The sequence below is a fragment of the Erpetoichthys calabaricus genome, chromosome 18, assembly GCF_900747795.2.
Source record: "Erpetoichthys calabaricus chromosome 18, fErpCal1.3, whole genome shotgun sequence".
Lineage (NCBI taxonomy): Eukaryota > Metazoa > Chordata > Cladistia > Polypteriformes > Polypteridae > Erpetoichthys > Erpetoichthys calabaricus.
Genome location: NC_041411.2, coordinates 16,200,313 through 16,224,794, shown reverse-complemented (window position 1 = coordinate 16,224,794; position 24,482 = coordinate 16,200,313). Strand labels below are relative to the sequence as shown.

General features: G+C 40.2%; 2 protein-coding genes across 8 annotated transcripts in view; one reads left to right on the top strand and one right to left on the bottom strand.

The window, feature by feature from the left end:
• The window catches only part of git2a (G protein-coupled receptor kinase interacting ArfGAP 2a), a 63,892-nt gene extending 61,215 nt beyond the window's left edge, over window positions 1-2,677 (top strand). For all 6 annotated transcript variants that reach the window (XM_051921387.1, XM_051921386.1, XM_051921388.1 and 3 more), the window contains one exon: window positions 1,250-2,677. In XM_051921387.1, the coding sequence (XP_051777347.1) occupies window positions 1,250-1,462 (213 nt within the window). In that variant the 3' untranslated portion in view covers window positions 1,463-2,677. The remainder of the gene's footprint in view (window positions 1-1,249) is intronic.
• Window positions 2,507-23,210, bottom strand: tchp (trichoplein, keratin filament binding). Of its 2 annotated transcripts, none has more exons than XM_028825082.2 (13): window positions 23,058-23,210; window positions 21,800-22,001; window positions 20,912-21,122; window positions 20,493-20,549; window positions 20,214-20,282; window positions 9,321-9,494; window positions 7,927-8,039; window positions 7,656-7,722; window positions 5,759-5,931; window positions 5,590-5,671; window positions 5,254-5,439; window positions 3,792-3,935; window positions 2,507-3,550 (listed from the first exon to the last, which is right to left on the bottom strand). In XM_028825082.2, exons 2-13 carry the CDS (start codon window positions 21,988-21,990, stop codon window positions 3,518-3,520), a joined length of 1,500 nt encoding a protein of 499 aa, XP_028680915.2. In that variant the 5' UTR covers window positions 21,991-22,001; window positions 23,058-23,210; the 3' UTR covers window positions 2,507-3,517. The 2 variants fall into 2 exon arrangements, with proteins under 2 accessions (XP_028680915.2, XP_028680917.2); XM_028825084.2 differs by lacking the exon at window positions 23,058-23,210 and adding an exon at window positions 22,661-22,683.
• Between the last annotated feature and the right edge of the window lie 1,272 nt (window positions 23,211-24,482).

Sequence of the window (24,482 nt, the reverse complement as noted above, 5' to 3'; positions counted from 1 at the left end):
TTCTTTTAGTATAAAACCTCCATCGGCTTCCTCCAGTCTTCACATCAAGCATCCTCGCACATTAGTGTTGTTAGAGCCATTTAGGCGATTTCTGACTGCCTGTATTAAATAATAATATTTCTCTGTTGTCTGTATTAAATATTTTCAAATGATTTCACTTTTACAAAAATTTTTTAGGTTGTCTTTATATATAATACGCAACCGTGGCTGTCCAGGATTTTAAATCACCTGTAGCTTGCAAGCTGAAATTTGGTTCACATATACTACGTGACGTCTACTGTCCACTTACAGGTGATGATTGACCTCCAAGGCGATTCCTCTTTTTATTTTAGTGTAGAATCAACTCTCGACAGCAGCCGGCAGAGTGGCCGTGTGGTACATGCGTATGGGCGCCGTTCTCATCCCTACAACCTTTGCCATCACTTCCCCTACCTCTTAAGTCTTCAATCTGCCTCAAGAATGATTTAAGACAAAGTGCCAGGTTAAATGTAAAATTAAAGAAAATGTACCAAGGAATCGCAACACAAACACTGACTTAACCAGTTGTAACATAAAAAGATGCTGACGAAAGAAAAGAAGAAGCGGGCCACTAGGCTGGAGAAAAGTAGAAGAGCTGTTCCGGAAAGAGCAAGTGCATCAACCTCTGAGCAGACAAATGATAAACGTACAGAGAAAGAAAGAGGAGGAAAACTGTAAGTCAAGTGTATTCACTGCACGTTATTGTGCAGTGCGCCGTCACTGGTGGAAAATGTTAGTCTCCCACAATGAAGCTTCACATGGACCATTCTAAGGTGGTAGCTATAATTGAGAGAATTCACAGGTTAAAATGTGTTACCCAACTTTGCTGCACTGTGATATGATCCTAACCACATTTCATTACATAATATTAAAAAAAAATGAATAATAATCTTGAGTTCACATTACATTTGGAGGATACTTTTCCTTCATATTGGGGGAAGTTGCTGGAGCAAATGTTTACTTGCTTGAACAGAATATCAAGAGACCTCACATTTCTAGAAATGCACAAGAGCAGAATATTGGAAGACATGAGGCCTAACGGGTAACTCTAACACTCCCATAACACACGAGCACAGCATTGGTTTGTCGCTATGCAAGTGCTACAAGATTTATTTTTTTTTTTTTGCTGTCTTTAAAATGAACTGTATGAATTAAGTATTCACTCAACACTTTGGCTGATTATAAATGGTTGTAACAATTATTTTTCTTCACTCCCTCCATTCTTTGACAGAAGCCACGCTCAGAAATGGTGCGCACCTCCCTCAAGCTTCTAACATTGAGTGCCTTCCGGCTGCAGTCTGAATGCAAGAAGACCCTGCCTGTGGAAAGTGGCCCGGTGTCGGACATGCAGCTTGTCACTCAGCAGGTTATCCAGTGCGCCTATGACATTGCCAAAGCGGCCAAACAGCTGGTGACCATCACCACCAAAGAGAACAGCAACTGAGGGGCAAGTTGCCAATACTTGTGCCCACTTTTTATTTTTCTGTTTAAGAAAACAATTCTTCCTTCTTCATACTTTCAGTATTAATTTTTTTGCTTATTGCATGCGTTCTCAAAGTTCTTCCCAACCAAATTATAGTGGCGGCAGCTTATGTTTTCACGAATAAGTCTGTTCTTCCTTAAGGACTACTTGGCAAGAGTATTTCTCCTCCTGGATGAAGAAATGACCGTGGGTAGTATTATTAAAGCTCTCTCTAACTCTCAAAGTCAGATTTTCTAAGACAGCTACTTAAGGAGAGGAACATTTTCCCCCCCTTTGAAAATGAGAAAGGGTCCATCTAAGTGGGCAATTCAGATGGGATATTTTACTGCAAGGTTTTAAATTGGTTCTCCTCCCCAATTTCAAATACATACACAATTATTCATTAAACACCAGCATGCATTTTCTATTTCCTTTTAGCCAGGTGCTTCTGCACTATGCTGGTAGCCCAACTTCAAAGTCTAGTTATCCAACTGGTTTGCACGGACTGGAAAAGAAAAAGCCATAATCCTGCCCCATTAGACCTACATACCTCAGTGGCCATCATCAGCCATGACACCACAGATTTAGATTTAATTTGCACAAAGAGGCAGCGACTTGAATTTTGCTCGTTTTCTGTGACGTTATAACTTACACTTCCCCTCTACCCATGGCAGTCAGTCAAGTCTCCACATGAGTATTAACTTTTTCAAGCTTGTGACTTTAATTTAAAGCTACAAAAAAAAAACTTCACAGCAAGACAAGTATACAGTATTTACATGAACAATGCAATGGTCTTGTGTTGGTGCCGTAGTCTAATTCAGTGCAAGAAAACATCAATCATGATTAGCTGATATTCTAAAAGCGCCATCTCAGGAAAGAAAATGTCTTGTTGGGTGCAGAGCCTTATGTCTTTATGTTGTACTTGAATATCACTCAAATATGCATCTGCATACAATGCAAAGTCTGCTAGTTGTTCTTACAACCAGTGCCAGCATTTTGAAGCAAACTGCCTTTTTATTTTATTAATATATATATATATATATATATATATAAATATAAACATTTGTATTTATAAACTGTGACATACATGCTTTTTGTTTTGACCTTTATTGTATAAAGTGTATTACTGTAAAATGATCTTGTTTTTATTTGTATTTTTTCTTGCCTGCTAAATATGCAATAAATAAGTTCAAAAAGGCTAGAGAGTACTTTCTGCATCTTCCACATTGTGGAGCCTTTTGTGGGCTGCAGTTCAGGCACTTCACTAGATGTTTCCTGGTCTCTTCACTTAACACATCAGAGGTTAACCACTTTAACGTGAATCATTTCCTATTTTAACTGTCAGCCAACAGAATTTCTGCACTTACAAATATTCATGCTTTATCTTAAAAATGGCACCATGTCCTCACAACCTACTGACTGGTTTTCTCATCTTTAAGTTAAAACAGACATGGAAAGACTCTCCTCTTTGCTGTCATTTCTAATTCTGTTTTACATATATGAAATAAACAAACTGACTAACAGTGAATCTTTTACATTAGTTAAAACCAACAATGCTTCAAGCAGTCTTTAAAATTTAAGAATTTGTTCATAATTAGGATTTTTTTTTAGATTATCAACTTTGTAAGAAAATCTCACATAGCATATTGCAGTCATACAATCCCCACCAAACCACACACGGGTCAACCAAACAATACAGACAAAACCACGCATTTAGACAAAAGTACTTCTTGAAAAGATCCCCGGATTTAAACCTCAAGTGATTTTGTGTTTGGGAGCAGGCTTGTGTTTTTACACAACTCCCCATGCGTTAATGGCAGAGTGGTCATGCAGCAGTGTACCATTATTTTTCGATAGGTTTGTTGTTCATGATCAGATTAATAAAACTGACTGTTCAGTTTTTAGGATGAAACTCTTAATTAAAATGTTACCAATCATTACGCTTGGTCAACCTTCTGGTGCCTCTTTCTGAGAAAATGTTAATTTTCTGTACAAATGCTTCCCAGTGGTTCAAATTTTGTTTGTTTGTTTTTTTCGTCATATCCATGCTGTTTTGGGACGACTGTAAATCTGAAAGAATGAAAATGTAAAGAGAAAAAATAAATACCAAATATTTGTAACAAACAGCCCATCATTATTGGATCAGAACAAATGGTTCATTTAAAAAAATCCCAATTGAAAGTGCAACAGTCATTTTATTTTTTTTTGCCATGTGTCTCAAGAAACACAGGATTGTAAATAGTACAGGGGTCCCTGCTTCCTCCATATAAAGCCTACATAAAACAGCAGCTCCTGCTGCTGGACAGATTACCTTCTCCTGGTAGCCTCGCCGAGTCATTCTTTCTGCCTCACGTCGCACCTCTTCCTCGTGGTGCCTCTCTGCCTCTCTTTCTGCTTCCTCATCCTCTGCTCTCTGACTAAGGGCCTTGTAGTACCTTCGGTTTCGCTCGGAAATCTGTGCCACAGAAAGGAAACCATTTCGATGTTTGGAGGGGGGGAAAAAAAAAAAAAAAAGACTGAAATTCAGTTCACGTGCAGCTTCTTCCTCTTTTCGAAAAAAAGCCATTTTATATGTACATCCTCCTAAAAATATTTACTAGTGTTTAGAACTTGAAAATGAACATGTTTCTGAATTGTGGCAAGTCCTGTGTATCCACATACAGGACAACAGTTAGCGCCCTTGGTGTCTTCATAAACATCAGCTGAAAATTGTATTGGATACGGCCCTCATAACACAGCAGATATAGGGCGGAGTGGTGGCTCCGAGGCTAAGGATCTGCGCTGGTATCCAAAAGGTTGCCGGTTTGAATCCCCGTCACTGCCAAAAAAGAGATCCTACTCTGCTGGGCCCCTTGAGCAAGACCCTTAACCTGTAATTGCTCCAGGGGCGCTGTACAATGACTGATCCTGCGCTCTGACCCCAAGGGGTATGCGAAAACTAACAAATTCCTAATATTTGTATAATTCCTAAAGGCGAAATAAATAAAGAACAAAATACCCCAAAACATGGACTTTAACATGTTGAAGTGCTAAATGCAGCAAGAAATAATCAAACAAAAAAACACCAAGTTGCCACTCAGCCTATAAAAACAACAACATGAACGCAAGTGGATGGGATATTTGACCCAATACACTGTGCCACAGGCTCGTACGGGGCAGTTCTCCTTGTTACTTCCAACGCATCTCCCAGCCAGTTTTAAACCTTGCTCAACTCTCCTCCCGACACTGGAGGCCCATGGCCAAGGGAGCAGGTTCCACATAGTCATGCATTCCCCCCAAGCACTCCCAGACTGTATTCACAAGAGTTGTGGCTAAGAAGGAAGTTCACTCATGGTCACAATCCCCTCCACCAACCAAAGGCACAACTAAGGGTTTAATGGACCCACATCCTAACTGCTCGTTAAACCCTTCAGTAGGTTCCTCCGTTCCTTCCCATACCCCTCTTCTGCACTTGTCACCTGACTATTTGGAGGGGTTTGTTCCACCTCTTGGTTATTCTCTCCAATATTTCCGATGATCTCCACCTACCTCGAATGGTGTTTCACGCACATTGTACTGCCTGTGACTCCATCTAAAGACTAGTGACCCACTTTGCCCTGGTCGTAGATCCTCTCATTTCCTTCGCAGCTGCCTCCTTATGTTACAGCATTGGTACCTTGCTTGACATTCTGAGGCCTATCAGCTAGCATTTATTGCCCAAAATGCATGCCTGAAGCATACAGACCTTTACCAGCCCAGGTCCGACCCCTTTTTACCCCCTTACTTTGACATACCTGCTCTGACAGCTCCAGTCTGCGTGCAGTCTTCACCTCATCTTCCTTCTCTCTCTCTCTTGCTGTCATCCGCCTTTCTAGTTCGAGTTGTCTGATAAGCTCTTCACGTCGCAGTACAGACTCCTCCTGAGCTTGCCGATTCTTCTTCATGCGCTCCTCCAGTTGCTCATGCCTACCTGCCATCACCTGAGAGGAAGACGACAGTTGGCATAATGGACTTTTTTCTTTTTTTTTTTTGCACATCTGTGCAGTACATGACAAAGAATGGAGACCTGCAAAATTAAGTTAGCAGAATTCTGGTGCCAGAAATCACTTTTTCTATATTTGGTCCCTCACCTCTTGCATGAGACGTGCTCTCGCTCTTCTTTCTTTCTCCCATTCAGCCTCCCGCTTTTCCCACATTCTCTGGGCCTCCTCCCTATAACATAGTCAACTGTTAACAAGACACTGGCCTGCCTCATACACAAATACATAGAACCCAGAGAAGTGCTAGCTCAATGCTGACCTGTACAGCATGTCAAACTCGGCCTCCCGTTCTCTCTCCAGTGCCAACTGCTCTTCAATCACTTGCTTCATCCAAGCAGTGTCAGCTATGGCCCGCTCTCGCTGTGCTGCATGCAGCTTTACTTCTTCTTGTTCTCTGCGTAGAAGTGCCTGTAGTATAGAATGATCTGCCTCCTGAAGAAGAAACATTTCACATCAGTACTGCAACCTCTGCTCTCTCATGGGTGGGACACAAACAGAGGAACTTTCCTCTAGATTGACTATCCTAAATAAATAAACATGCAACTCTACATCACTAGAATTACTTAATATATCATAATAGGAAGTATGAGGGGACGAAGTGCTTCATAGTTTGACTATCCATTTTCTAAACCCACTCTTTTTCACCAGCTCTCCACAGCCCTGTAATGGAGTCCTCCTCCGCAACAAGAGAACGAGCCTGCAAATACACTAATCAATTACAACATTAAACCACCTGTCCCATACTGTGTAGCTTCCTCTCATGCCACCAGTAGAGCTCTGACCCGCCAAGAAAAGGACTCCACCAGACCTTTGAAGGTGTCCTGTGGTATTCTATAGTCCTATCAGTAGCAAGGTAAAGTCTCCATGGATCAGACTTGTTTTTCTAGCACATCCCACACAAGCTCAACTGGATTGAGAGCTGGGGAATTTGGAGGCCAAGTCAACACCCTGAACTCTTTGTCATGTTCTTCATTATCCTGCTAAAAGAGGGTGTACGCGGTCTGCAACAATCTTTAGGTAGATGGTATGTGTCAAAGTAACATTCATATTAAGAAATGCCAGGACCTATGGTTTCCCAGCATAACACTGCCCAGAGCATTACACTCCTCCACCAGCTTGCCTTCTTCCCATACTACATCCTGCTTGCATCTCTTCTCCAAGTAAATGACATGCACACACCCGGCCTCCCATGTGATCCGTAAGAAAACACAATTCATCAGACCAAGCCTGACCTTTTTCCATTACTTCATGGTCCAGTTTTGATGCTCACATGCACATTGTAGGCATTTTGGGTGGTGGACAGGGGTAAACACGGGCACTCCAATAGGTCTGCGGCTACGCAATGAGCTGTGATGCACGGTGTGTTCTGACACCTTTCTCTAATGGGTAACATTCGGGTTTTTCAGCCATTTGTACTAAAGTAACTCTTCTGTGGGATCAGACCAGATGGGCTAGAGTTTGCTCCCCATGCACATCAATGAGCCTTGGGTGCCCATGCCCATGACCTTGTTGCTGGTTACCTGTTTTCCATCCTTTGACCAGATTTGGTAGGTACTAACCACTGCTTACTGGGAACACACCAAAGACCTGTCATTTTGGATATGCTCTGACCCAGGGCATCTAGCCTTCTCAGTTCCTTGTCAAAGTTGCTCATCCTTACCCTTGGGCATTCTTCCTGCTTCCAACAGATCACCTTCAAGAACTGCTTGTCTGCTTGCTGTCTAATATATCCCACTCCTCGACAGGTTCCATTGTAACAAGGTAATCAATGTTATTCACTTTATCAGGGAGTGGTTTCAATGTTTTAGCTGATCAGTGTACACTAGCCCATTAAGTGCCCAAACACAGCTGGTTCACCCAGCTTTGGAATATGTGAGAAAACAAGTGCAAACATGGAGGAAAACACGCAAAGTGACAAAAGCCAGGACTTGAATCAAGGTATCTGAAGCTGTACAGCAATACTGTGTCACTACTGCTTTAAAAATGTTTTTGGTAATGCCATAATCAGAAGTTTTATTGAGATGTATAGCCGATCATGGGCACAACTCTTCTTGCGGGGTATGGATGAGGACGGTCTGGTAACTGAACAATGGCTAGCACTGTATCCCAAACTATTAAAGTAAACATGAACTTAGAAATAGTCCTTCAGTACTTACCAGCTCTTCTTGCACCTGCTGAGCCCTTCGCTTAAGTTGTGCTCGGTACTGACGAGTGAGAAATCGTCTAAAAAGAAGAAAGTATTCTAAAGTTACACTGTCACTTTTGAATAGTTCTCTTTTTCACAAGGATAGACTTCATGCTGGTTCTCTGTTTAACTGTTCTATCGGTCTTCATCCCTGCCGTGACTGTTTCCATGGCTCCAAAGGTGGACAAATGGATGGACAGACAAACAGAAAGGAAGACACACACACACTCCTTTCTTCATACCCAAGCTCAGATTTTTTCCTTTGCTCTTCTAGCTGTCTCCTCTCTTCCTCCAGGACTTCAATCTCCCTTTGCTGGGCAGCCAGATTTGCCTCCTCCTTTTTAAGCTGTTCTGCCTGAAATAAAATTAATCCAAAAATGTCTTCTGCACCATTGAGACCTCACATTAAACTCCTGAGCATATCACCTCTGTTTTAGCCAGTGGATAAGAAAAGCTGCACAGCCTCTTGTAAGGCATACCAGTGATGCTAAAAGAAACGCCTTATTGGGTGTGTTGCAGGTAATTTTAGATGAAACCTTGAAGTACAGACAAGCACAAAGAAGTAACTGGTGTGAGCTCCTCCACAACATGGAAATGATTGCTGTGTCAGAGGAACACTGTACAAAAATAAAGGAGTGTTGGTAATGATCTAGAATTGGGGCTAAAAAGGTACATCAAATATTTACTGCTGGATAACAAGAATTTATTAAGTTGCACAAGTAGCAACTTTATAATATTACGTATGTCTTGCACACATAGTTGTCAGTTACTGTGTAAAAAGGTCTTAATAAAAAGGTGCCATTGATCCTAAAAATACTTACCAATGTCAACTTTTCAATAAGGTCACCCATCATGCATGTATTACTTATTTACTGTATGGCAGGTGGGTTTACCTAAAGTAACTTGCAACATTGAGATACAATTAGTTTTACTAGTGTGCAGAGCCTTAACCACCATACCACACTGCTTATTAGTCACTAGGACTTCATAAACAGACATTAATAAAGACTTTGCATTACATACAGCAGCAGTAACTGACTAACAGATGCATTTATAGCAAGCCCACCTCTCAAGTATTAGAGGGGTGTTTAACAGCAGGATATTTTCATGCTGTCCAAGTATGCTTGGACAATAGATTTATTTTTTTTTTGCAGATGAATAATTCCTAATTTCCTTGAAAAAATCCCTACTCTTATATTGATCCAAGTGCATTTCAAATGTAAAAATTCAAAATGTCAGCCAAGTGTGGCAAATCCCTTGTTCAATCCACAACATAAGAAGTATGCAATTATAGACACCAGATGCAAGGTGAAAAAGGCATCCCAAAATGCTTTACTACGAACAAATCTTTGTTATATTTACATTAAGAACCAAGGCACCGATATTGGCTTGTTCTGGTATGGAATATATAGTAAATTTATGGAAGTAGCACTCCTGTTAGTTCTGTGTCTCATTTTTTTCAAAAAGAAAGTCAAATACCATGGCATAAATGCATGGAAAGAGTCCGATTGAAAACAGAATGCATGCGTTTAATACTGAAGGAATTTTCAAGCCGTTTCTAAACATCACCAGCCTACTATTTTTTTTTTTTTACCTTGAATCAACTGTCCAGCAAACTAGTCAGTAAGCCACTTACCTCCACTTCTCTCAGTTGGAGCTCCTCCATCTGCTGCACCAGAACCTCTGCTCTCTGTTTCTCTTTCTCCTTTCTCCACTCCTCCTCTTGCTTCATCCGCTCCATAGCTTCCCTCCTAGTTCTTTCATACTCATTCTCAAATCTTTTCTGCTCCTCTTGCTCCAGCTCATCTTGCTGTTGAAGGACAAAGAAAAATCATTCCTAGTGACTTTCAGAACTGTCTATTTTTGGGGCCCAGAACTGTGCCAAAACATTACACATCCATTTGTTAAATTAAAAAGTAATTGCTAGCAAACTGGAAGCAGAGGTCATTCTTTTAGGCAAGTGTAATATAGTTAGAATTACACACTTTCCACTAGAATGCCACCCAGGTCACCTGTATGCTGTATTACAAAGAAATCAGTCAAATCATTAATAATGGGCAAAATTCCACACACTAGCAGGTGATTAAAAAAAGAATTAAATGGTCTTTTAGCTCCAAAGCTGTGGGTAATTCGAGTGGCTGGGTTACTCTATCCAAGTAGATGTGCTGATACCTTAGCAGGTTGTGAGCTACTGTAGACACTTGACCTCTGGACAGATGAGAAACTGCCATTCTGGAACTTGTTAACTGAATGTTCTTACTATCTAAGCTTGTATTTCGGCAACAGGCAAGTCACAGGTAAATGTACACAAACAATGTTGCACAAGTGCAAACCATCCTGAACCTTTATACTGGTACATTTAAGTAGCTCATTTTTTTTAAGAGCGTCAATCAAATCCATCCAATAAAATAAAGAGTTATAATAATTAACAATAACCGTGGTGTACGTACAATATGCTGATGTTAGACACTGTTCATTAGTAGTCAGCTTCATACCAGAGTGAAGAATACAGTGGGAAAAAGATAGTGAATAATTTTGAATTAGCCATGCTGCTGCATGCTCCTGTATTAATTTGACCTTCACTTGCTACCTTTCCTAGCAGGGTTTGACAGCAAAATTCAGTTCAAGAGCATGTAATATAGTACATTAAGAGGTTGTGATCAAGTCCAGAGGAACAGCTGAAGATGTGCAGGCCTCTCTTCTACTGTTTAGTGTTCATGACTCCACCACATGACAAATGCTAAATAAGTACTGTGTACAGATGGAGCCACTGCACTCTAAACCAAACATTGTCACCTTTCTCACTCTATCAAGGCCACCTGGCTGATGTAGAAGGCTAGGAAAATAATGTTATCTAGAAAGAAGGTGGTGCAATGGTGGCGCGCGCAGATGCTGCGGATTTGTGCTCCCCGAATAGGTGCTCTTTTCTGCTATTAATGTTCTTGATATTGACTTTCATCGTTTTACACACGGAAGCGAGCATCCACTAGAGTCGTCAAAAGCTTCTACAGATCGGCTCTAATAGCAAAGATAATTATTATAACACAGAAGCAATAGCACAGGAGATTCTCAGATCACCGGGACTTATGTTGACTCCTACACTTGGAAGACGACAACGCAGACAGCGCAGGGAGAGGAAGCAAAAAAGAGGCAAGCGAGCAGGATTACTAACTAGGCTAAAGGCTGCTCCGCATAAAATCCCTCTTCCTAGCGTTCTTCTTGCGAATACTAGATCACTCGTAAATAAAATGGACAAGCTCCGACTGGATATTTCCACACATAAAACTACAAGAGACTGTTGTCTTTTGATTTTTTCGGAGACATGGCTGGATCCCACCATACCGGACACAGCAGTTGCACTTGCAGGTTGCACACTCCATCGAGCCGATCGAACCCTCGATTCCAGTAAGAAAACAAGTGGAGCACTGTGTGTTTATACTAATAATGCTTGGTACACTAATATAACTATAATCAACAAGTTTTGTTGTCCGGATGTGGAATATCTGATGCTAAGATGCCGACCGTTTTACCTACCGAGAGAACATACCGTCATCATTGTTATGGCAGTATACATACCTCCTCAGGCTAATGTTAAGTCAGTGCTTGAAAATTTGTTTGACATTATCAGTAAACAACAGAACTCACACCCTGATGCAGTTTTTATCATTGCTAGGGATTTTAATCAAGAGAATCTTAAGGATGTATTCCCCAGATTTTATCAGCATGTACGTTGTAAAACCAGAGGGGAAAAACACCTTAGAGCCTGTCTATACAAACATAAAAGACGCCTATAAGGTCATTCCACGCCCCCCCCCAACCCTCCCCCCCCCCCCAAATCTGATCATCTCTCTTTGTTTCTTGTTCCAGCGCACAAAGCCCTTATCAACAGTACAAATCCAATTAGCAAGACTGTTAAAGTTTGGCCTGAAGCTGCCATTTGCCAACTCCAGGACAGCTTTGAACAAACAGACTGGAATTTAACTTTTTCATCAGACAGATTTAGAGACATATACTTTGTCCACACAGTAATGAATATGACAGCACAGATAATGTCACTGTCAACAAAAGGATTAAGGTCTACCCAGATGAGAAACCATGGATGAATAGTGAAGTCAAACAGCTGCTCAGGGAAAGGGACAAAGCCTTTAAAATTAGGAGACATCTCAGCCTATAGAGTTGCCAGAGCTAACCTCAAGAAGGGCATCAAGTCTGCTAAACTAATGTACAAACAACGGATTGAGGAGGACTTTGACAGTAACTCAGACTCACAGCGGATGTGGCAAGGCATCCGATTAATCACGGATTACAGAGAGAAAAAATGACGTACAATACACACTGGCCAATAACAATGCCAACCTTGCAGAGGAACTTAACAGTATCTTTGCACAGTTTGACAAGTACAATAAACAGCCTCCAGTCAGCTTCGAGCTGACCGGAGACTCACAGCCTTTGGTCAGGGCCGTTCTTAGGCATGGATGAGCAGGGCAGTCGCGAGACAAAAGGGGCCCCATCATTTGAGGGTTTTTTAAGATTGATGCAAGCTACGTATCTATACTACGAAGTTTAATGCTAAGCTTACTGTTCTTTCCCGGGGCAGTGACGCTGCAACAGGGAACTGGGGCTTGGGGCGTTCGCGATGACCAGGGCCCTGCGCAGGCGGAGCCCTGTTATGACACGCCCCCACAAAAGTCAATAAATAGAGTGCTCTCGTCAGAGGAGACCATTCCGTTCCAGACCACGGTTGCATCGTGAGCGTGGGCACGGTCTTCTTCCCGCGTTTTTCTGTCGCATATAATGCTTTCTTCCCTTTGTCGCCTTGGCATTGGCCTTACTGTACTCCGCTCGTAACTGCGTCTTATTCACGTTAGCAGTTTCGCACGTACCATATTAATATGAAATGCAGTTATCCATCCGGTGCTGCTAAACGAAAGAAAAAGGCAGACGATGTAGCCTTTATTGAGACACAAAAAGGAGCTATGCTGAAAATTGTCGTGGCTGAAAAGGTGCATTCTCCTACTGATTCCTTTCAAAACCGACCAGCTGTAAGCAACAAGCAACATTCACATCACATTCCACAAGAAAATGAGCAGCCAGATGATGTTCAGCCAGCAGTTGCTGAAAGTGAAAATCACGAGACAATCTGGTGCTTCCTAATGCTTCTGCTCTTGAAACATTGCAGTTTATATACCAGAACAGCTTGCAAGATTCTGTTCCAAACATCACAATAGCGCTACATATTGCCTTGTCCATACCAGTTACTGTCGCTGCTGGGGAATGCAGCTTTTCTAAGCTAAAGATAATCAAAAATGACCTCAGGACAACCATATTACAAGAACGATTGAATGCTTTAGCATTAATGTCCATTGAGCGAGACGTTGTCCAATCGCTTGATTACTCGGCATTAAAGATTTTGCAAGTGTTAAAGCACGAAAAGTTGATTTCGTTTGTTGAGATTTATTCTGGAATGTTCTTTAGCCCAAGTTTTAATTAGGTAGAAAAAAAATGGAAAAACGGTATAATAAAAACACACTTTTTAATTGTGACAAAAAATAAATAAAATGCTCTAAAATTTATAAAAATATGCACCACTGCACTGCACTGCACAATTTCCACACGCTGGGCTTCGCTACATACCTCCATGTGGTGCCCAGTGGAAACAGGTCAAATCTGGCTGAACTGTAGCTAATACTACACGCATTAGGGCCCCCACAGTCTAATTATGCCTAGGGCCCCCAACGTCCTAAGAACGGCCCTGCTTAGGTTGTACACATACATGATGTGTGGCGGGCACTCAAAAACATCAATACAAGAAAGGCAGCAGGTCCTGATAATGTGCAAGGACATGTGCTCCAGGCCTGCACTGACCAATTAGCGGAGGTATTTACACACATATTCAACCTTTCTCTCTCCTCAGGTGTTGTCCCCTTGTGCCTGAAATCCACAACCATTGAACCTGTTCCCAAAAAACCGAAGATAACCTGTCTTAATGACTATCAACCAGTTGCTCTCACCCCTGTCATCGCAAAGTGCTTTGAACGACTGGTAATCGCCCACATCAAAGCCTCCATCCCAGCTGATCTAGACCAACACCAGTTTGCCTATCGGTCAAACAGATCAACTGAGGACGCCATCTTTGAGGCTCTACATGCTTCCCTCTTGCACCTGGAAAAGCCCAACATCTATGTTAGGATGCTCTTCGTTGACTATAGCTCTGCATTTAATACCATCATACCTAACCAGCTGATCCAAAAACTCTATGCACTAGGACTTGCTCCATCCATATGCAATTGGTTACTGGATTTTCTCACCAACCGCCCCCAGTCCGTCAGGATTGGCAAACACACATCCTCAACTCTTACCCCGAGCACTGGTGTGCCGCAAGCATGTGTACTAAGTCCCTTTCTCCATGCACTCTTCACCCATGACTATGAACCCATCCACCAATCAAACATTATTGTTAAATTTGCATATAAGCTGCATATAGGGAAGAGGTTCAGAATCTGACATCATGGTGCAACACCAACAACCTGGTCTTAAATACCAAAAAGACCAAAGAAGTTATTCTGGATTTTAGGACTATTAAAAAGACCAATCACAGTCTGATAACAATCAATGCAGATGCTGTGGAGAGAGTTTCCAGCTTTAAAGTTTCTACGAGTCACTATCTCAGACCTGTCCTGGGCTTACAAAAACTTGGCTATAATAGGCAAAGTACAACAACGCCTCTATTATCTCAGGAAGCTAAGGAGAGCTGACCTCCCCCAGAAGCTGCTGGTTAATTTCTATAGATGCACTATAGAGAGCATCTTAACTAACTGCATGATGACCTGGTACAACAGCTGCACCAAGGCTGCTAAAGAAGTCCTGCAGCGGGTCGTAAAAACAGCAGAGCCCATTACTGGGACTGACTTGCCATCACTCGAACTCTTGTATAAGACTCGCTGTGTGAGAAGGAACAAAAACATTCTCAAGGACAAAACTCATCCTGGAAATTCTATGTTTGAGCTCCTCCCGTCAGGAAAACGCTTTAGGTTAATCAATGTACACACAAGCAGACTAAAAAATAGCTTTTCCCCCATCTGCCATAAACTTTCTAAACTCTGAATCTCCTGAGTCTGAGATAATTTTTGATTGAACATGTGCAATAAGCTATATTGGTAATGTGCAATATACTAATGTAATACTGTATAGAATATGTAATGTACTATTCATTAACAGATGCAATAACAATTTATGCTGCTGTACTTTGAGTAATAATAATTTGCTCTGGTTACTTGATCACTTAACACTGTATATGACATATTTAGAATTATTTGAGTTTTCTTCAAATGCACCTTGGGGCTGTCACAAAAAGTAATTTCGTTGTGTTACACAATGACAATAAAGTGCTTGAACTTGAAGAAAGGGCCAGATGTGGAACTTTTAGTTTACTTTATTGGAAATTAGAACATAAATTTAGGAATGCTTTCCATCATTGAGAACTAAAGAACTTCCAGTCATTTCAGTAACAATGAATACCTCCAATACCAGAAATTTCTACAAAAGAATATCCGAGTGTTTCTTGATGACCTGAAGTATAACAGCATGTCGACAATGCAATGCAACTCTTTATAGGTAAATCTAAAAGCACAAGGAAAATTATTATATTATAAAAAGAAATCCTGTCCTGGAAAGCAAAAGCAAGCTACGATACATGATCTTCTCGGAAGACATTTTAAAGACCTGTGAGACAATAGAGACTTGCCACGGTGCGTCTCGCGGGGACCATAAACATGAGACATTGTGCAAAGAGATTGACCCAGGACCGTCTCGCGGTGACGTAAAACACGAGATTCTTGCAAGACACGCCCTACTTACAAACCATCAAACAGGAAAATAGGCAGCAAAACATTCAGTCTTGTGAAGGATTTCAGCACACACAGATCCAGGGCTATCAGTGCATATAAAGCATTTAAGGACAGTATGTTATAAATGAAATGTCGACATCTAAGAAGAAAGCAGCGCGGAGAAAAGAGACTCAAATGCGTTGGAGAGAAAAAAGAGCAAAAAAAGAATAATCGAGGTGCAAATTCAGAAAATAAGGAAAGTAATTATCAGTCCGGAACAAGTGGAATTGGAAAAAAAAGCACATCCAGTCCGGCTCAGAATTAAAAGACAATGAGTAAAAGAAAGTAGAACTTCATAAAGACGTTTACAAACCTTGGCACTGAACACATGCAGAGCAGGTTAGAGACTATGAAACCAGTGAAATTAGAAAGGCTCAAAACAAAAACAAAAAAAAAAAAAAAAAAAAAAAAAAAAAACAAACGTTGGCGCTATACACATGTGGAGAAAGTCAAAGGATATGAAAGTAGGAAAATTAGAAAATATATAAAAAAAAAAAAAAGTAAAGATTGCAGTAGCGCAAACAAACTGCCTCATTTAACTTTGGTTTTGCACAATAATTACTACACTATTGCACCTTAACATTTAATTCTACTTTATTCACATAATTTTACTTATTTATTATGTTCTACTATACTGTTACCTTTCAATCTATGACTTTTTGTTAATCTAACTGATATTCTTCTAACTTTGCACAGTTCTTGATAAGCGGATCAGGATGCATTTCACTGCGTGTTGTCCTGTATAACTATGCATGTGACAAAGAATCTTGAGAATTTACCGCACATGCTTTTATTGGTTACTTTGTTAAAAAAAAAAAAAAAAAAAAAAAAAAATTTATCATTAACTGCTGATGATATAGATCGTTTTGTCTGTGCTGAAATTCCAAACAGAGAAACCTATCCTGACCTCATTAAAAAGATTCAGCATATTGGGACTTGCAAGATTACAAATACTGTTTTTACAGAAGTTCTGATATAAAAGTGAAACTAATGAAATAGCAACAATTCAAAGAAAAAAAAAAAATCTTAAAAATGTGTATCCAGAAAACCAAACACGGAGGTTGGCAAGTGAAGCAAGCATGAGGCGAAGCCCCCTAGTATATATATCGTTACACTTGGGTCACAGACTTGAACAGAAGCACAGGAGGTTGTAGAGACAGGAACCTTATTCAAAACACTGCAAGTCTCCTTTTCAAAAGTTTAAACGTGTTCCTTGACAAGACAGAGATGACAGTTCTGTCTCACAATTAAAAGAATGCAAACATATCTTCCTCTTCAAAAGGAGTGCGTGACAGGAGCAGGGAAGGTCAGAGAGAGAGGGAAAAGCAAACAATCAAAAAATCGACAGGTGCTGTTCAGACTTTTAAGTAGGCGAAGTACCACACGGATCACGCGGTAGATCGGCCACAAGTAAGCCCAGCAAGCAAGGGAGCAATGTGAAGGTAGTCTCAACATTTTTTAACCTGAAGGGGTGCGATCAGCCCCCCAGGCTCACACCCCTTCTCTCAGCTTTATTCACATTTTCGTTAATCAAGTGACATTCCAAACCAGGCTCAAACAAGCGTGACAAGACATCAGCATTAATATGTTCAGAGCCGGGTCGATGCCTCACTGTAAAACTGTAAGGTTGCAAACCCAAAAACCATCTCATGAGTTGAGAGTTGGTTTCCTTCTGATGGAATAACCACTGAAGTGGAGGGTGCGCTGTCACTAATGTGAAATTTCGACCCCATAAATAATAACGAAGTGCTTCCACAGCCCATTTTATTGTCAAGCATTCTTTTTCAATAGTTGAATAATTATGCTCCCTAGGAAGCAATTTCTTACTCAAAAATGTGATAGGGTGCTCTTCCCCATCAAAAACCTGGGACAGGACAGCGCCTACACCAAATGCAGCTGCATCCATCTGTAGAACAAAATCCTTGGAGAAGTCGGGATTCTGCAGAACTGGATAAGACGACAAAGCAGTTTTCAAATCACAAAAGGCACATTCACAAACGTCTGTCCATACAACTGGGCAGTTTTTCCTGCCTCTAGTAAGATCTGAAAGAGGAGCAGCCCTATTTGCAAAATCAGGGATGAATCTTCTGTAATAACCTGCAAGTCCCAGAAAGGCACATACTTGTTTCTGCGTTTCTGGAAGTGGATAAGCAAGCATCTCTTCCACTTTTCTGAATTGAGGTTGGAGTAAACCCCCGCCCATTGAGTACCCCAGATAATGAGTCTCAGACATACCCAATTTACATTTCTTGGGGTTAGCTGTCAAACCAGTCTGTCTTAAGCTTTCAAGATGAACGCCAAGGAGTTGTTTCTGATCACTCAAAATGTCCTGCTTCCTCCCGACCCAGAGGATGATCCGGTTCCTACTCTACCTGCTAATTCCAAAGATGTGCTGACAAAGATGGGGCCTTCCAATGACCCAGAGATGTTTCTTTTGGCTTCTGAACATGTGGCGACGTTGCTAGGATGGGACAAACTAAACTGGGCTGTCATCGTCACCCCTTTTTTGTCTGGGGATGCCTTAATTGCATTACGGAATGTGCCTCGCGATAAACTTGGCCATTATGATTTCTTAAGGCGACAGGTTGTTTTACGAAAAACTACGAGCTTTTTGTCTAAAGGTTTTGCGCTTCATGATTGGAAACTGAACATGGACGGACCAATTTGTGTGCAAATTCAAGATTTGATTCATAAAGTTCACTGTTGGTTTGAGGGAAACGAGATGGAGCGTGTTCTGGAAAAGGTTGTCATGAATATACTGCTGGCAGGGATACCTGCAGTTCTCCGAGATGAATTCCTTCATCATGATGTTGAATCGTTGACTATCATAGCCAGACATTTGGAGGGTTCTCAAGCCGCTTGGAGAAAAAGCGGCTTGAGGGGTGGAATGGGGGGGGGGGGGGGGGGGGGTAATGGAGACAGAGGACGAACTGGCTGTTGGGGAAGATCTCAAGCCCAGACTAGATATTGAACCCGATCTTTCCAGCGAAACCGAGGGTGAGACCTCCCCCACCCCCCCTAGACTGATAAGACTAGAGAAAGTTTATCAAAACGATTTTATTGGCTGAATATGGAGAAAGATGTGGAGCGATTCTGTACTTCTTGTCCTGATTGTCAAATCGTCTCTGCTTATAAACCTCCTCAGGCTCCCCTTTCTCCTATGCCCATTTTGGAAGTCCCTTTCCAACGGGTGGGATTAGATATAGTAGGCCCTCTACCCAAGACTAAAAATGGGTATCAATATATGCTTGTGTTAGTTGACTATGCAACGCAATATCCGGAAATGGCTTCTTTGAAAAAAGCCAATTCCTCTACTGTAGCCAAAGCTTTGTGCGAGATTTTTACTCGTATTGGCATCCCTAGAGAAATTTTAAACTGATCAGGGCTCACCTCTTACTTCTCGTGTGATGAAACAATTGTATGACAGCTTTGCTATTAAAAAATTGACAGGTGCTGTTCGGACTTTTAAGTATGCAAAGTACCGCGCGGATCACGCAATAGATCGGCCGCAAGTAAGCCCAGCAAGCAAGGGAGCAATGTGAAGATAGTCTTTCAGTGTCTTTTTTTTTTTTTTTTTTAACATGTAGGGTTGCGATATATATACTGTATTAGTGTATGCCGCTGAATGAGTTTAATTTTTTTTCTTACTCCCCCCCCCAATGTTTATGACAAGTCAGCACACGTGATTAGAAATATACATTAAACATTTATTTGATGACATTGTAACAGTGCTACTAATTATTATTTTTCCCTAAAAATAAGTGTTGAATTTACAGTATGTTTTCAGTAAAGATGTGAAAAAGCACAATTTCTAATCTATTTTTGTGTACCGTTCATCACATTTTAGATTAAGATGAGGAGCCAACAAGATTTCCTAAAATAGCATTTATATAAACAGTAAAGAAAAGAAAAAGTTATATGCAGTATTTTATTGCCTTTTATAAACATACAACAATAATATTTTGCTCATCACACTAACTTACATGTAAAACGAAGTATGTGGATACCTAAGCCAATGGGTCATTTATATTTGCATAGTGTGGTGCTATATAACCAATTAGAAACTTAAGATATCTATAAAGTAATACTATGACATGGACTATTTCATCTGTGTAACAGTACATGCAGCTAATCCAATATAATTATTGCCCATCCTAAAATTATACACTGTACAGTGATTTTGGCAGCATTTACACAACACAAAAATATTGTTTTATTTGTAATACAGCTCCAACTTGACTTTCTCTTGCAGTAACTTTAATCCTCTGGATCTCAAGCAAAAAAATGTGCCAGACCATGAAGCCAACATGCCCATTTTCCTTTCAAAATTCACATATTGTGGTTCACTCACTCTACTCAAGTGATAGTTTGTTATGCAAGCAAACATGTTAAAAGTGGTTCACAATGGAAAAAGGTTAAGTACCCCGTTATACAGCAGGTGTGTTCATGCATTTATACTGTTTAATAATTTGGAAAAGTAGGCTGCACTCAAGGACAAAAATCAGTATGCAGGTTTCTAGAGTATCAAATTCTAATTGTTCTTGTTTGTAGGGTTACATGAGGCAGCAGCCATAAATAAAGAAAGAAATAAATAACAAATAAAAAGCCTGGCTCAACCACAACCTGCAGAATGAGCACCTTACCTGCCGTCTGTCCTCAATTTGGGTGACCCACTTGCCTACTACATGATTTTTATGAAGTTCTGATTCCACCTGGAGGGAGCAATAAATTGTAAAAGACAGTTAGAAAAACAAACACACACACAATATGTAGGCATTCACATTATGCCTAACATAATAATCTCAAACCCACTTAAAACACAGGGTCATGCAAGGCCAGAGCTTATCCCATTCACTTTCTGTTTTAGTATTTGTGTCCTAAACAACTGGAGGTTTATAAACAAGTAACTCCCTTAACCTTACCTGCCGCAGCTCTGGATTATTCTTTCTCCAGTGATCCTGGAGCAGTTCTTGAGCAACCTGTTAACAGGAAAGCATATCTATTTGCTTAAAGTTATGATTTACACTACATCATTCCAATAGTAAAATCTTAACAAAATGTAGATAGCACCATTCATAATGAACACCAGAACACTTTCTAGTATTTTATTATGTAATTGGAGTCCAGACATACTAAACAGCTAGACTTAAGAATCACACAAAAAGGATTTTTTTTTTTTTTTTTAAACTTATGTAGTTGCAACAATATAGGAAAAATTGCACCCCTTTACTGTAACCACTGATTCTCTAAGCTCTTACAAAATGGAGGACACTCTTTGCAGAAAATTAAACAAATCAGGCAGCAAATACAACTTTATGGCAGTCAAGAGACACACAATTACCATTTTTCTGCGCTCCTCTCTGGCAGATTTCAGCCTCTCTGTCTTAGATTCCATCTCCCTGGCTAGACTGGCACTAGTAGGTAAAATGTCTCGGAGTTCAGCTTCCAAGATGTCACACTCTTCCTTCAGGAGAGCACGGAGACGGGCCCTGCGCTCTTCCAGGCTCCTTTTCTTTTCCTCTCTAATTCGATCACGATGGAATGCAGACATACTGAGAGAAAAAAAAACAAAAAAAAAACTTAAAGCTAGGGACACTTAATTAGGACACTTTATGTATTCCCTTGTACTTGCTAAGTTCACATTCATGGGAAAGATTGATTCATATGGAAGACCAGTCTAATTCAGGCATGTTTTTTACCAAAATACTCAAACAAGTGACCCTAGTTACTCCTTGAACAGAACTGGATTCACTACAGGGGCATGCCTGAAAATGCATACATAATCACTTTGCACAGCAAACAAAGAGTATTAAAGTCTGACGTAATTTTTCTAGGATTGCCTCATAAACATCAAAACAACCAATAAAAAGATCTGACCAAATTCAATGTAAAAATGTACAACAAATATAACACACACAGGTAGCTAAACTTTTTTTTTTTCACTTAACCATGAATGAAACAGCACTGTGCCATGAAAAAGGAGCAGAAAAGCTTATCCAAAGGAACAGTTCATTTAACACATTGTCCACAAACACAAATACAACACTTACAAATATGATACAAGGACCAACAGTAATGCTTGGGTGTGTTCTCTCCGAGTGTCTCTCAATACAGCATTATTAGGTGACAGCACTGAGATGAACTGTGCAGGTGTGTCATACATATAAAGATATAAACTCATGCATGTGCACAAATGTTGGTAGGCACATCTGCAGATAATTTACCTCACCTCTTTTGATAGGACTGTCTGGAGCTCCACTGTGCCTGCTTACTGCTGCGCACATCATGATCTTTAAAATATCTGTAATGCTGTTCCCACTGCTGCCTAAACCGTGCTTCCTGATCACGCTGCCGGGCAATCCTTCCCTCCAGAGTATGAATGCGATTGGACCAGTGAGATGTCAGAGTTGGTAGAGCCATTTCCCTTTATCCTTTTGAAAGCGATAAAGAAAGTTATTATCTTAGAACTATTTAAAAATACTACCAAGTAAAGATGGCACTCAAAGCATGGAAGGACATGTTATTATTGCATGGAAATGCTACCAACGGAATGAATAAATAAATGAATTACTTTATTGCTTCAATCTGTTTGTCCTGCAGCAGTAAAGCTTGCACAAGTCAACCTACTCAGAAACGTGTAAGGATGCTTCAAGTTGTGCCAAAGATATTACAATACGGTCACAACCTACTGTATATTGCTGATAATATTACTGAATGATATTATGAATGACTTCATCTTTTTTAAAGTTGCAGGCTTCTATATGAAGAGTAACTACTCAATAACAGACAGACACAATTAGACAGACAGATAGAATCTACACAAATACTACAGCTTTGACGGCATACAAGTCTCTAGTGACTTTGTACAAGATGGCTACAAAGCCCTTGCCTAAAAGCCGAACTTAAAAGTCTTTTGTTGATGCGAAGATAGTGATTTCATCCTTATTCCCTCTCTTCTCCCCCCACCCATTCCATTAGTTTTCTAACTGCTTCTTCAAATGCTTTTTATTAGAAGACGATACTTTGCAGACTCATTTGCTTAACAAAGAGTTTGCCTCATAGTATAGCGCCAACAAGAACTGTGTGTTACCAAGTTGAAATCGCTAGTGTCATTATCTCCATCCAAGTGAGGTGTCCTACTTCTTGCCTTTCATTTACGTTATTTACACCCACACGCTTTTACTGATTGAATAAATTCCGTAACTCAAGCAGTCTGGTGCCACATGATACTCAGGTAATTAAAACGCCTGGATAATCAGCATCAGCCGATTAAACGTGAGCCAGCAGTCTTTAAAAACCGAACATTTAACTCCTTATTTGATGACAGACGCTCGTTGAACTGTTTTATTTAAACTGCATATAATTTTAAAGTGACTGGCGTCCCTGTATACTGACCGATCGGTATAAGTGTACGTTGCGTGAAACAGATGCGTTCGAACCTGACCGTGTTATATGCCATACGCTCCGGAATAAATGCAGGTACTTACAAGTCTTCGTTCTTAATTTTACTAGTAATATGGCATCTGCTTTGGTTGAAACCTGGAGACTTCACTGTCTTGTTTCAGGTGTTTGTCCTAATTCGTAATTCAAATTTCGGTTAAGAAGCCGTTCGTTAAACTGTTTCCTGTTTGTCTTGGTGACCCACAAAACTTCCTGGTTACGCTACGGGCTGCTAGAAGACTCAAACTACTTGGACGAAAATCGCGCTTTTTTTCTTAAAAGTCTGGTTAAGTGTTCACAGTTTCGAATTTCTCTCATTTAATAAAACTGTTGCTCCAGTTGATTTATTCTTAATATCCCTCTCTATATATGTGTATATAATATCTTTACGTCCATAATTCCTTATGTTCAATATTTTTATCATTGAGGAAATGTAATAAACATTAAACAATACTGATACAATCCTGAGTGGTTCACAGTGTCTTCTGGTTTTCAATCTAACTGTATGCCATCATTGGATTTTTATGTTATCAAGTTAAATCAGCAATTTAAAAAACTGTTCTGAGACATTGATTAACAGTGACAAAAGACCAAAACAACTTCCAAGCACTCATTCTGAGACCCACTACAACAGTGTTAGACAGATAAACTTGAATATAATAAGAGTCGTAATATAGAATATATAATTAAGATACCTGCACTCTTTTCTTGGTACATTTGAAGAATATGTTTCCCCCCCCTATTCATCCCTTTTCTGAGTACACTTTATGAATTAAACGCATATATGGAGCAGGAGTTTAACCTGGCATCAGAAATAGAGTCTGAATGTGATTCTAGTCAAAAGAATGACACAGTATTCACATATATACCTGTATAAACATCCAGACTCATTTTAGTTTAGAGTCGTTTATTAACCTATCACATGAACCAATTATCTGTTCTATTCTGCAGACACTTTTAGTCAAAGTGAATTATAAAATCAATACTCTTACAATGCAACTGAGTGATTAGGTAGTGTAACATTGACAAATAGCAATACAGAACAAATCTAAAAGTAGAGCAACAGAAGTTTAAAATTATGGTTAGTCCAACAGTTCAACAAAAAGTGTCAGTCTAACAAGGTTTAGTTTTAGTGTAGGAAGCATTTACATTGGTGTAACTGGCCTAAAAAAATAAGTGAATGGATGGATGGATTCCTTAAACCTGGTCATTCCAAAATGGGTTCATGGGGCACCTGAGCCTATCTAGTAAGACTGGATGCTAAGAAGAACCAGACCAATAGAACAAACATCTCAGAAGGGGACCAATTTTAAGACAGCCTGCAAACGGAAATCTGAGTGGTCTAAGGAAACCCACAAAGACTCCGATGATAGGACAACTCTGCACAGACGGTGAAAAGGCCGTATTCTGAATCTAGGCACTTGCAGCTGAAAGAAAACTAACCACTGCTAAGCTCCCATATCATTAAAAAA